The sequence below is a fragment of the Pongo abelii genome, chromosome 9, assembly GCF_028885655.2.
Source record: "Pongo abelii isolate AG06213 chromosome 9, NHGRI_mPonAbe1-v2.0_pri, whole genome shotgun sequence".
In the NCBI taxonomy this organism is placed as follows: Eukaryota; Metazoa; Chordata; class Mammalia; order Primates; family Hominidae; genus Pongo; species Pongo abelii.
Window position 1 is genome coordinate 69,844,168 of NC_071994.2, and position 12,056 is coordinate 69,856,223.

Consider the following 12,056-nt stretch of genomic DNA (forward strand, 5'->3'; position numbering starts at 1 on the left):
ATGTCATTGATCTCATTCCACTTACTCTTAAAGTCAAAGCGCATCTCCCTCAGCTACCCAGTAAAGAAGGCATCATGGTAAGCAGCTTATCTCTCCAGTGGCAATAAGCTAACAACTGTCACATCACCAAATCTTAAAATAGTATTACTAATAATTGAAATATGTTAACTAAAACATGGATAAATGCAATCAGTGAAAACCTCATCAATCATCCCCATCTCCCACTTCAAAGTTATTTAGATAGGAATTTAAGCAAAGTGCAAATGGGTTGCCTCTCTTAAGCCAAAGAGAGAAATAATTTCTAAATTAGATAACACTTAGAGTTTTCCATACACCTATAATAATGAAAGACTGAATATGCTGAAGATGAATTATGTCTAAAACCAACTACTTTTCCGCAGTTGACCATTTAACTTCACATAATACACTATAAAATTTGAAAACACTTCAGATTTGTATTATAATCAATTAAGGAGGGGTTGAGAAAGGAGAGAGATGAAGAGAAAGACAGGAAGTAGACCAAAATACAGAAAAGGGAGACGGATCTATACCAAATATCCGGCTGCTCTAAAAGTAAAAATATAATTAGATTCGTTTTTTAAGAAGATTAAACACCGGCAAGAATGCCTGTCTTAATCCTATCCAAACGCTGAAGTTCTGTTCTCTTGTTATATAATCTTATTTTCATGCGAGCAAAAACTGCGGGTCTGGAATCTGATGTGATGAGGTGAAGAGGAGCCCACTTTTAAATAGGACCGTCCCCATCCTGCAGTCTACTGGGACGCAGCGGCTTTAGATTTTGAAAAGTGTGCTGTATTTTTGCACTTACACTACAGAACTGGCTTTAGCCGAGGCCCTGCATCTAGACACACGCTGTGTCCACCAGAGAATTGCCTGGGCTGACAGACCTAAAGCTTCCGCAACCTCCTTAGGCTCCCTAGTCCACGCCGCTGCTCCCCGGGCTGAGCAGGGCTGGGACGCGCCGCACAGAACTCAGGGACCCCACCTCCCTGCGCATCTCCAGGGCCACGCTGGCACCTGCAGGAGTGCGGACTGTCCGCGGATCCCAGGCAGGGTTGGGTAGACATTCGCAGCCAACCCACAGGAGTTCTGCCCTCCTCCCAGGCTTCTGGCCAGTGGAGTTGGAGAAGGGTCCCCGTCCTCGAGCCTGGGACACGCTCCGGGGCTCATGGAGACACTGACCCACACGCCCCCGTGGTTCGTAGCTCTGGGGGCGCTCCACTCCCTAGGCAATGCTCCCGACGGGGATCCCAACCCCGACTGCGCGGCAAGCCCGGGGTGTGGGGAGAACCCACTGACCTGGATGCGGGGCCGCGGCTCCTCTCCGGGCGGCTCAGGTGTGCGTGCCGCTCCCGTGTCCCTCCCACCTTCAAATATGAGAGCCCAGAAGCGAGCGACTGGCCACTGGCCCACCGACCAACTGCCGGACCAAGCGCCCGACCAACCAGCGGACCGACCGCAGCGGCCGGGGCCGGCGTCCACGTGATGGGGCGGGGACCTGCGGGAGGCTCTTCCCGGAGCGCCGCGCCCCCACCCCAGGACCTGCCACAGGGACCACCCCCTCGGGCACCCGCTCCCTCTCGGGCACCGAAGAAGCCTGCTGGGACCCGTCCACCAGGGTTCCTGTTCCCGGGGGACCGGCCTGGTCAGCCCCGCCCCTTCGAACCTGCCTCGTCCCCACCCCCTGGGCCGCGCGTCCCGGCCCCAGCCCCGCCTCTCTCGGCGGACCGCGCCCCCTTCCGGGAGCCCCGCCCCGCTCGCCGCACCTCCTCCTCCGCACAGCTCCGGTTGCGGAGAGGCCCGAGTAGGTACCCAGCGCTCCGGCTCCCAGTCTCCTGGGCTTCTCCAGCCCTTCAGCGCCGTTCTCTGGTCACAGGGAATGAAAGCGAGAAGAAGGAAACTGTGTCGAGAATTGCGAAGAGAGAAAGCATAGAAAACCCACATTAGAGGCACACCCAGAGCAGCAACCCTTCGGAGCATCCCGACTTCCTCGGCCCGCGTGCAATCCAGGCAAAATTGAGGGTGTCTCTGAGCCGCCCTCCCTAAGCAGGTCGGAAAGCCCCGAATCATCCCAGGTCCCGCCGCGCTCCACTCGCGACCTGGGGCGGAGGTCCCTCTAGTGGTTGGCACCAAACAAAAGTTCTGTCTTATGAAGAGCTGAGGTCAGGAAGCATTTCCCTGTGCCCAGCACCAAGGTCTGGGACCTTAGGTCCAAGAAAAGCGTTGGCAATGTCTGACCACAGGAATGGGTTCTCGAACTGGGGAGGACTGAACCCCTACCTCCAGCGTGTGGCCTGTACCGGTTTTGGTTGTGCTGCTATGTTGTGGCCCTGCCCAGGCCTCCAAGGACTGGCTGCTGTTAAGCTGTTTAAAATCCCTGTAGGCCTCAGATGGCAGCGACACCAGGGACTCGGCATAGTCCCCACCTCTGGCAGGAGTCCCCACAGCCCTGGCCTTTAGTTCTCCACAGGCTGGAGTGTCGACAAACTCCATAGGACACAACTTTTTCAAACCAAATTTACCCTCGCGGTCTGAAATGACCAGTAGGCCCAGGAGACTTTTACATGTGAACAGAACCTAACCCACCCTGGCAAATATGAGACGTGTGGTCACTGCGGGAACCTGGCCAGCAGCAGACCAAGCACAGCCAGCAGGGGAAGGCTGGGGCCCGCAAGAGTTGTGTTACAACAGGACACCCTGCAGTTCTCTTTCACTTCCTTAAAATAGCAGCAGAGAGGCTTTTGTAGACCCAGGCTGCCACAGTTCACACAAGTTCATGGCTGTTTCCAAATCCCACACTTTATTGCCCTAGTGGACCCACTCCCCTTACCTCAGCCCCCAGAAACTGCTAGCCTGTTCTTAAAATGATACAATTACCTTTTTAAATGTTCTAAGTCACCGGCTCTGGAGTTTCTTTGCACTTTGGAACCAACTTGCGGGAAGGAACTTTAAAAATACTGATGTCTCCATCCATCCCCAGAGGTTCTGATTTAATGGTCTTGGGGGTATGGCCACGGCATGAGGACTCTTAAAACTCTGCAGGTGATTCTTATGTGCAACAAAGTTTAAGAACCACTGATGTAGGCCATGTCGATGTCAGTCTTCACTTAAATCCAACAAGACCCCAGAGCTAAAACGTTCACCTGAAAGAAACTCCATTCCCAGGCCTGCATACTGACCTGCCCTGGCTCACAAGAAGCAAAGTGGTCCCTTAACAGGGGCTTCCTGGAGAAAATGTCTTGACCTAAAAGAGTGATTCGAGCTGCAGGGATTTAAGGTAGGTACCAAGGTGAGTTGTTAGGGGCAGACGTGCCCTGCAGAGCTGTCAATCAAATCATATCCTAGATGGAATCTAGACAGCGCATTTCAGGCAACCTCCCCTCTGTGCCTCCAAAGGAACTATGGTTGCAGGATTCACTCCTATTGATAAATCTACCCCACTATCCTCTGTGAGGCAGCCCACATTCCTTCTATCTGTGAAATAGGTAGGTAATAGGGCAGGTAATATCACATTTACTTATTCATACCTATCTCATTCCACAAAGGATTTGGCCTCTCTGTACCATTCTGTTAGAACTGTGGGTAATTACACTGTATCCATGGGTTGAGTAATTCCCTTCTGCCAAAGATCTACTCAAATGCTATGGAAAAAAACATTTTCCCTTCACTGCCTATGGTCCCAGCCTGGGCTTGGCAAAGACAGGAAAACAGCTGCAAGCACACAAAGCAAACCTTCTCATGTGACCAACCTTGAAAGACAGAGGCTTCAGCACGTGACACAGACTGGCACCACAGCCTGCACTTGTGACTCGAACTTAGTTGAATTGGACAAACACGTGGGAAACACTGAGGAAGCCCCTGTCAAGAGGCATGCTGCCCTCGGTGCCACAGGGCATGCCTGCTGTGGCAGAGTCGCTTGCCTGCTGTGTGGCTTCTGTCCAGATTCCAGAATATTTACCAAGGGCATCAGTGTGTTGGGAACCATTCACAGTAAACCTAACACAAGCAGCACTCCCAGAAAGCTTTTATGCTTAGGGTATGTGGGCAAATATAACCTGATGAGGTTATTTGCTCAGTGTCACTTTTATTGAATTTAAAGCAAAAAGAGAGAAACAGAGGACAGCAAGACAAGAGGAGGCTAGAGTTGGGGTCCTCACCCTTAGACTGGTTTTCTGGAAGAATTATCATTTGAAAGGCCTATTGAAAGGTCTTGCGCAGACATGAAAACTGGCTAAAGGGGCAGACTGTTATTTTTAGGCTGAAATGATGAACGCATTGACTATAAGAGTAGGCGAACAAACATACATATTTGATGCTTCCTTGGGCAATGGAAAAACTATGGGATTTGTAGTATTTTCTAGCTGTATCTTTCACTTTGTAATTGTGTTACTCACCTAAACTCTAGAATGACAGCTGTAAAGACTTGTGCATGTTTCACAAAGGTGAAATGAGAATTAAATGATGTGCAAACACTCCACACCTGGAAAGCAATATTCAAATGTTAATATTTTTACTTTATTATTACACCTACCAAGCTTAGTGGAAGGACAGAGCTAGGGGAAATAGAGGTTAAACCTCAATAAGAAATAGTATTTTAAGCCAGGTGTGGTGGCACATGCCTGTAATCCCAGGTACTTAGGAGGCTGAGGCAGGAGGATCTCTTGAGCTCTGGAGTTTGAGACCAGCCTGGGCAATATAGTGAGACCTTGTCTCAAAAAAAAAAAAAAAAAAAAGAAAAGAAAGAAATATTAATAGTCTTTAGTTGGGCATTGAAAATGGGAGAATATCAATAGACATTTGAAAAAGAGGGAAGAGCTTCAGCAAAGGCCAGGGGGGAGAAAAGCCAGTGGTGAATATTAGGGGCTGGCATACAACTCTAATTGTGGCAGGGAAGATGGCAGAGTTACAGTAAATGCTGGGGAGCAGTAAAAGAAAAGGCTTGAAGTAAGCTGTATCAGAATATGGTCAGCCTTGAGAGCCAGGAGGTTTGAGGGAGTAATGGACATTGTTGAAACTTCCCTGATGATATGCTCTCATCTAAGCTCTTGGAAGATACCTAAGGCAGTGACATCTGGGAAAGGAGGCATATGTATTTCCACTTCTACACACTCTTCCTGTGTGTGATTAGAGGGATACTATATTGTGAAGGGGCTATAGCCTCACTGTCCTGTAGAACAGCTGCCAGAGCCACAGTGCTCTTTCTCACAGCTGTAATGCATTACTTCAGAGGCCGCTTTCTCTTTGTCTGGAGTTTGTAAATGATCTGGTTTCCTTCATTCCAGGCATAGAGCTGCTTATCTCTGGGGTTGTAATGGATCATGGAGTGACTTCTTGGTCTCTTGGGGAAGAACAAGTTGGGCAAGTCCTCCTCACTGATAGTGCCCAGTGGATCATAGATGCAGGTGATGCGATGAGGGCCCTGGCCCCCAGTACTGTAGACCACATAGAGAACCCCACACAAGAGGAATGAGGCTTCAGCATCCTGGCTTCTGCATGGGGTATCCCATGAATGCTCCACTCCCAATGTGCCTGGCTCAATCTTTGTGAGAACCAAATGGCTATGAGTGCCTGGCCCAGAGTGGATGGCCCAGAGCCCATGCTCATCCACAGCCAGGTCAATGTAAGTTGAGGGGGAGTGCTGGTAAACCAGTGCTCGGCCTACCCCTCCTGGGAGCAGCATTCGATCTTCCACAGTCCTCTTCTGCAGGTTATATTTGATTATCTCATTAGAAGTCGCTTGGTTGTGAAAAAATAGAAAACCTTTGTAGATCACTTGACCTGTTCCCTGCCAGGAAAGTGTTAGGATTTGCTTCCGGGGAGCTGGCTTGGTGTTATCCTCCATGAATGCCCGTATGTTTGCAAATTCCCAAACAGTGTTGTTTCTGGATCCAATTAATAAGTATACCTTTGGAGAGTTATAGACAGTATCTTTCATCCAAGAGCCATGTGTGTCCATCATCTTCTTCACTATTTTCAGAGACTTTATGCCCATCAGCATGTTGTCACAGCCTGGCCAAACAGGAGAAAAAAGAGAGATTACTTTATAAACATGAGCTGTCTTCTTTCTGGAAGGCTCACCATGCTTGGTAAATCTTGTTTCCTTTCAGGTCTAATACTGGTAGGGAATATTTTCAGTTCTACTGTGACATGACCGTCCTTCGAAGAAGGATTTCCCTTGGAAAATCCTAGCGCGAAAATGCAACATAGGCATGCATTTTGTTTCCTTAAGAAAAAGGGCATTTAAATCCCAGCAAGAAGCCAAGCCCATTCTTTCACCTCCTTATTTTTACAGATTGTTTTTTCCTTAGTGTCTATAATAGTTATTGGATATAGATCAATCACAATTCATGGTATGACTCAACGAATGAAAGAATAAATAAATGGTCTCTGTTAAGAGACTTGCTATCCAGTTCTAAGAGGCAGCATTTTATTCACTTCAGGATGTTAACAGCTATTTGCTGTTTCAGAGACCGTGTTCACTCTCTAGAGCACTTGGGATTGACACAGTGAGAATGACTTAGGTGTGAAGACACTAATTCAATTCCATTTACCAAGATTTTATTGTACTATGTACTTAGGTTACAATGTTTCCAGAATGGTGCTAAGTATTGAGGATAAAAAATATAATATCAACCCTAAACCATGAGGAGATTATCTTCTAGTGAAGGATTCTGACCCTTAACACGACTACAACATTATAAGAGCTCTATTTATTTATTCATGAATGTATGAATGCATTTAGTTAACAGACACTGGATGCCTACAAGGAGCAAGATAATGAGCGAGGTATTATGAGCTGGGGTTATGAGCATAAATTGGGCATGGTTCTTTCTTATTAGGTACAGGACTAACCAGAATATAGGGAGTAAAGTGGAATTTTAAGAAGAATAGAGAAAGGAAATGTTCTTTGATGCAGGGAAGAATCTGTATTTGATTTGGTCCTTGAAGGATAAATGGAGTTGAATATTCAGAGGAGTGGAGAAGCATTCCAGACAGCAAACAAAACCACTTTCAGGAAAGTACTGTAAGATTAGGTAAGAAGTGTAGAGTTTAGACCAATACAAGCTAATGTTTGATATTGCTTCAAACTAGATATATAAAGCAAAGTACAGTTGACCCTTGAACATGAGCTTTAACTGTGCCGGTCTTGTTAAAATGTGGATTCTCTTCTGCCTCTGCCACCCCTGAGATAGCAAGGCCAACCCCTTCTTTTCTTCTTCTCCTCAGCCTACTCAGTGTGAAGCGGATGATGAGGATGAAGACCTTTATGATGATCCACTTCCACTTAATGAACAGTAAATCTATTTTCTTTTGCTTATGATTTTCTTAATGACATTTTCTTTTCTCTAGCTTACTTTATTTTAAGAATAAAGCCACAGTGCTCTTTCTCCCAGCTGTAATGCATTACTTCAGAGGCAGCTTTCTCTTTGTCTGGATTTGTAAATAAGAAAGGACCAGATAACATTCACAATATGTGTTAATCGACGTTTAAATTATCAGTCAGTCTTCTGGTCAACAGCAGACTATCAGTAATTAAGTTTTGGAGGAGTTAAAAGTTACACATAGGCTGGGCGTGGTGGCTCACACCTGTAATCCCAGCACTTTGGGAGGCCAAGGGCGGGTGGATCACAAGGTCAGGAGATCGAGACCATCCTGGCCAACATGGTGAAACCCTGTCTCTATTAAAAATACAAAAATTAGCTGGGTGTGGTAGCACACACCGGTAGTCCCAGCTACTCGGGAAGCTGAGGCAGGAGAATCGCTTGAACCCAGGAGGCGGACGTTGCAGTGAGCCAAGATCATGCCGCTGCACTCCAGCCTGGCAACAGAGTGAGACTCCATCTCAAAAAAAAAAAAAAGTTACACATAAATTTTCAACGCACAAGAGTCAACAACCCTAGCAACCGTATTATCCAAGGGTCAATTGTAGTAGATTGAAGCCATCTCTATGCCTGGAACTTTAAGGGCCAGGCTAAGAAATGTGGATTTTATTCCATAGAGAGATACTGAAGTTTGCGAGCAGGAGTGAAGTAAAGGCTGTCGACTGTTCTACAAGGTTAAGCTAGAAGTCCTGTGTATGATGGACGCTTAGAGTGAGACCAAAATCAGGGAAATCAATTAGCAGAATATTTCTTTAATCCAAATGGGATGATAAAAGATCTAAACTGGAAGAAAGGAGAAAAATGAAGTAAAACGAAGGAGTTACAGTTTTCTAGCTCCTTAGTGCCACTTCAGGCCACTATTCTTCCCACCTACAGCAAAAACTCTTCCTTTTTAGTATTCATGCTTTGTGTCTCGTGCTGTCAACTCCTCCCAGTCTAAATCATTGGCAATTCTCCAGGACACTACCCAATATGCATGGAGCATGCCCACCTCTTCAATTCCATGGAAACTTACTTTTAAACCATATTAGCATCTTCTTCCAGGGGTTATACTCTGAATCTCCCATTCCCCACAACTATTCCGTATCTGAAATCGAAAACTCCAATATCCCACTCACCGCAGTTATTCTTCCATTCCTCACTCCTTTGCTCATGCCTTCCAGTCCCTTGGCCTCTACTCTCTCCCAGGTCATCAGCCCTCTCTTGATCTTGCTTTCTTTCCTATGCAGCCTAAACCACTGTAATAGCTCTCTCACCAGCGTTCTCACTCATCAACCCCTAGTTATGCCACAATATCCACCCAACAAAAGTCCCTGGCCTAGGATGAGTTCAAACATCTGCCTTGTCCTGGAGTTGAGTGTTGATGGAGGAGATGTAGTGGTGTATGTTGGTACCGCTACACATAAGGGGTCTCCGATGTCAGCTGAGCCCCAAATACCATACTGGTCTTCATGGTTAGCCCACCATCTTCACATAATAGCTATCTTATATCTTCCCCACCCCGCCCTACACACCCCGCCCTGGCCAGTCCCTTCACCAACAGCAGATTAACTCCTTTGAAAAAACAAATACCATTAGACATGAACTCTTTTCACTTCCTGTCTCCTCACTTATAAACTTTTCTTTAGTTGTTCTCCTGTTGCTACCCTCACACACATCTTAGAAGAAACTGTGTCATTTCTCCTGTCCAAGACTAATATATTCACTTTTACTGTGATCTCATCCTTTCCTGGCTTCTTCTAGACTTCCTTGATGAATTATCCCTTTTCTGTTATCTTTAATTTCTCCTTCATTACTAGATTCTTAGCTTATAAGCATCTAGCCTATATTAAAACAACAACAACAATTCACCTTCAACTAGGCACCTTTTTCTAGTTGCTTCATTTCTCTTTCCATCATTTTATAGCCAGCTTCTCCTACAGAATAGGCTATACTCTGTATCTACATCTTCACCTCCCATTCTTTTACTTCACCATAACTCCATAGAAATTATTCTTTATAATGTTACCAGGAACCTCATAACTGAAAACTCAAATAGACCTTTTGTGTCCATATTTTGCTTGATCTTTCTGGAGCATGGTCAGTTCCTCCTCCTTGAAGATTGATATGAATCAAGATAAGATCAGCTCTACTGGTCATTTCAAGATAAGTTGGTCATCAGTTCTAATTTTGGACATTTTTTTTGAGACAGGTTTTTACTCTATTAAACAGGCTAGAGTGCAGTGGCATGATCGTGGCTCACTGTAGCCTCAACCTCCTGAGCTCAAGCAATCCCCCTACCTTCTCCTCCTGAGTAGCTGGTACTAAAGATGCACACCACCAGGCCCAGCTAATTTTGTTTATTTTTTGCAATGATGAGGTCTACTATGTTGCCCAGGCTAGTCTCAAACTCTAGGACTCAAGTGGTCCTCCTGCCTTGGCCTCCCAAAGTGCTAGGATTACAGGCGTGAGACACCACTCTAAGCCAGTTGTGGACTTCTTGTTGGGACTGCCTTGTCAGGCCATCTGTTGTGAGGTGAGCAGTGTCATGGAAGCAGGGAGTGGTGATCTTGCTAGGAGCATGAGGAAACTTGCAGGTCTACCCCACATCCTGCTGAGGTTTCTCTTATGGGTAGGAAAGAGTAGTCTTAATAAGAGCATAGGAACCCTGGGCCTCCCTCATTGACTTCTGGGTGTGAGGTAGTGGAATGATAGTTAGATAGAGTCTTTAAAGGACAACTGAGCACTCTGAGGAGCTCCTTCAAATCCTTTGAAAGGCTTTGGTATAAGAAGCTGGGTGTGGACCAGGCACCGTGGCTCACACCTGTAAGCCCAGCACTTTGGAAGGCCAAGGCAGACAAATCACTTGATCTCAGGAGTTCAAGACCAGCCTGGGCAACAGAGTGAGACCCCATCTCTACCAAAAAAAAAAAAAAAAAAACAATAATTAGCTAGGTGTGGTGGCGTGCACCTGTAGTCCCAGCTACTCAGGAGGCTGAGGTAGAAGGGTCACATGCGCTCAGGAGGTGGAGATTGCAGTGAGCTAAGATCGTACCACTGCATTCCAGCCTGAGTGAGAGAGCCAGACCCTGTCTAAAAAAAAAAAAAATGCTGGATGTGTCAGCAGGTTGTCATTTTCTTAATCAGTGCTTGGGTTCTTAAAGCCCACTGAAGGTCAACTGGAGTCAGGGGACAAGAAACAGGATGAAGGAAAGAAGACTGGACAGGAGGAAGAGAGATGCAAAGTGAGATGGGTTCCAGAGGTTCGGAGGTAAGCAAGCATGTTAGCAAACTGCTTGTTATATGCCAGCTGTGTGGGCAGCAGTCCTATCATGCTTTTCATATGACTATCACACTTTCTCATCTCCCTGCAAGCCTCTGTCATACCCTCGCATGGAGATCTTCCCACTTACTCCGTGAGAAAGTAGAAGCAGTCCTAGGAGAACTACACCATCTCCTGCCTGGACTACTGTAGCAGTCTCCTACATGGTGTTCATGCCTCCATCCTTGCCTCCCATAGTCCAATTCCCACAGCAGCCAAAGGCATGCTTTTAAAATGTAAGTCACATCATGTCCTGTGTTTGCTTGAAACCCTCCATTGGCTTCTCATTTCACTCAGAGTGAAGGCTCAGGCCTTTACCTCCAAAGCCACATATAAGCTGTTCTCTTACTGCTTCTCTCTTTGTTCTCCCTCTCCTTGTCCCCTACAACTTCGCCACCTTGTTCATTTTGTTCTATCACACTGACTTCTGCTATTTCTCAGATTGTACCAAACACACTCCTGCCTTGGGGACTTGGCACTTTTTGTTCCCTCTGCTTGGAAACAAATATCTACATGGCTTCCTCCCTTGCTGCCTTTATGCCTGTTCTCAAATGGTCCTTGATCATTTAGACCTTTTCCCATCACCCTATAAAAAAGGCAACCCTCTTCTCCAGCTCTGCAGGGACTCCTTTACCCTAGATCATTTTTCTCCATAGTGCTCATTATCTTTTGTCTGACATACATTTGTCATTAGCATATTATTGCTTGATTCCCCTCAAAAAAATGTAAACTCCATGAGGGTATAAGCTTTGTCTTATCTGTTTCATTCACTACTGTATGCCTTGTTCCTAGAATAGCATCTGGCTCGTAGTAGTTCCATATTTTCTGAATGAATAATGAATTTTCAACAACCAAATCCATCAACAAACTGCTCCCGACCCTACATTCTCTGCCATTCTTCCTGCATCCTTTACTTTTGCAGTGGATCTCTTCCCCTTTCACCTACTCAAGAACTTATCACCTGAAATTATCTTCCCTTTCCTACCTCAGTAGTCTCTTCCTCCCTATTGGATCATTCAGTAAATCATCCATCCTGGAAAAACCTACTAGCATGGCCCCATTTCTCTCTTCCACTTTATATTAAAACTCCTCGAAAGAGGCATTTCGTCACTTCCAATGATCCTCTGAGCCATTCTAATCAGACTTCAGTTCTCCACTGGTCTAAACTCCACTGCCCATTTTTCTGAATCAGTTTCTGTCAAGGTCACCGGCAGCCTCCATGTTGGCAAATCCAAGGGTCGATTCTCAGGATTCATCCTTATCAACTTTACAGCCAAATTTGATTATTTGATCAGTACTTTCCCTCGAAACTCTTTCTCTTCTTGATTCTGGGATATCCCCCTCATGTTTGT

The 12,056-nt window shown here is 46.0% G+C and overlaps 3 protein-coding genes across 4 annotated transcripts in view; 1 reads left to right on the top strand and 2 right to left on the bottom strand.

Moving 5' to 3' along the window:
- The window catches only part of PPFIBP2 (PPFIA binding protein 2), a 142,859-nt gene extending 141,401 nt beyond the window's left edge, over positions 1-1,458 (bottom strand). For both annotated transcript variants that reach the window (XM_054523857.2, XM_054523850.2), the window contains exon 1: positions 1,321-1,458. The gene's annotated coding sequence lies outside the window, so the exon portion shown is untranslated. The remainder of the gene's footprint in view (positions 1-1,320) is intronic.
- LOC129048858 (proline-rich protein HaeIII subfamily 1) lies at positions 1-7,409 on the top strand. The gene is made up of 3 exons (XM_063728302.1): positions 1-77; positions 1,071-3,298; positions 7,249-7,409. Exons 1-2 carry the CDS (start codon positions 1-3, stop codon positions 1,966-1,968), a joined length of 975 nt encoding a protein of 324 aa, XP_063584372.1. The 3' UTR covers positions 1,969-3,298; positions 7,249-7,409.
- The window catches only part of OLFML1 (olfactomedin like 1), a 25,441-nt gene continuing 17,899 nt past the window's right edge, over positions 4,515-12,056 (bottom strand). The window contains exon 4 of the mRNA XM_009246685.4: positions 4,515-6,030. Within this exon, the coding sequence (XP_009244960.3) occupies positions 5,240-6,030 (791 nt within the window). The 3' untranslated portion in view covers positions 4,515-5,239. The remainder of the gene's footprint in view (positions 6,031-12,056) is intronic.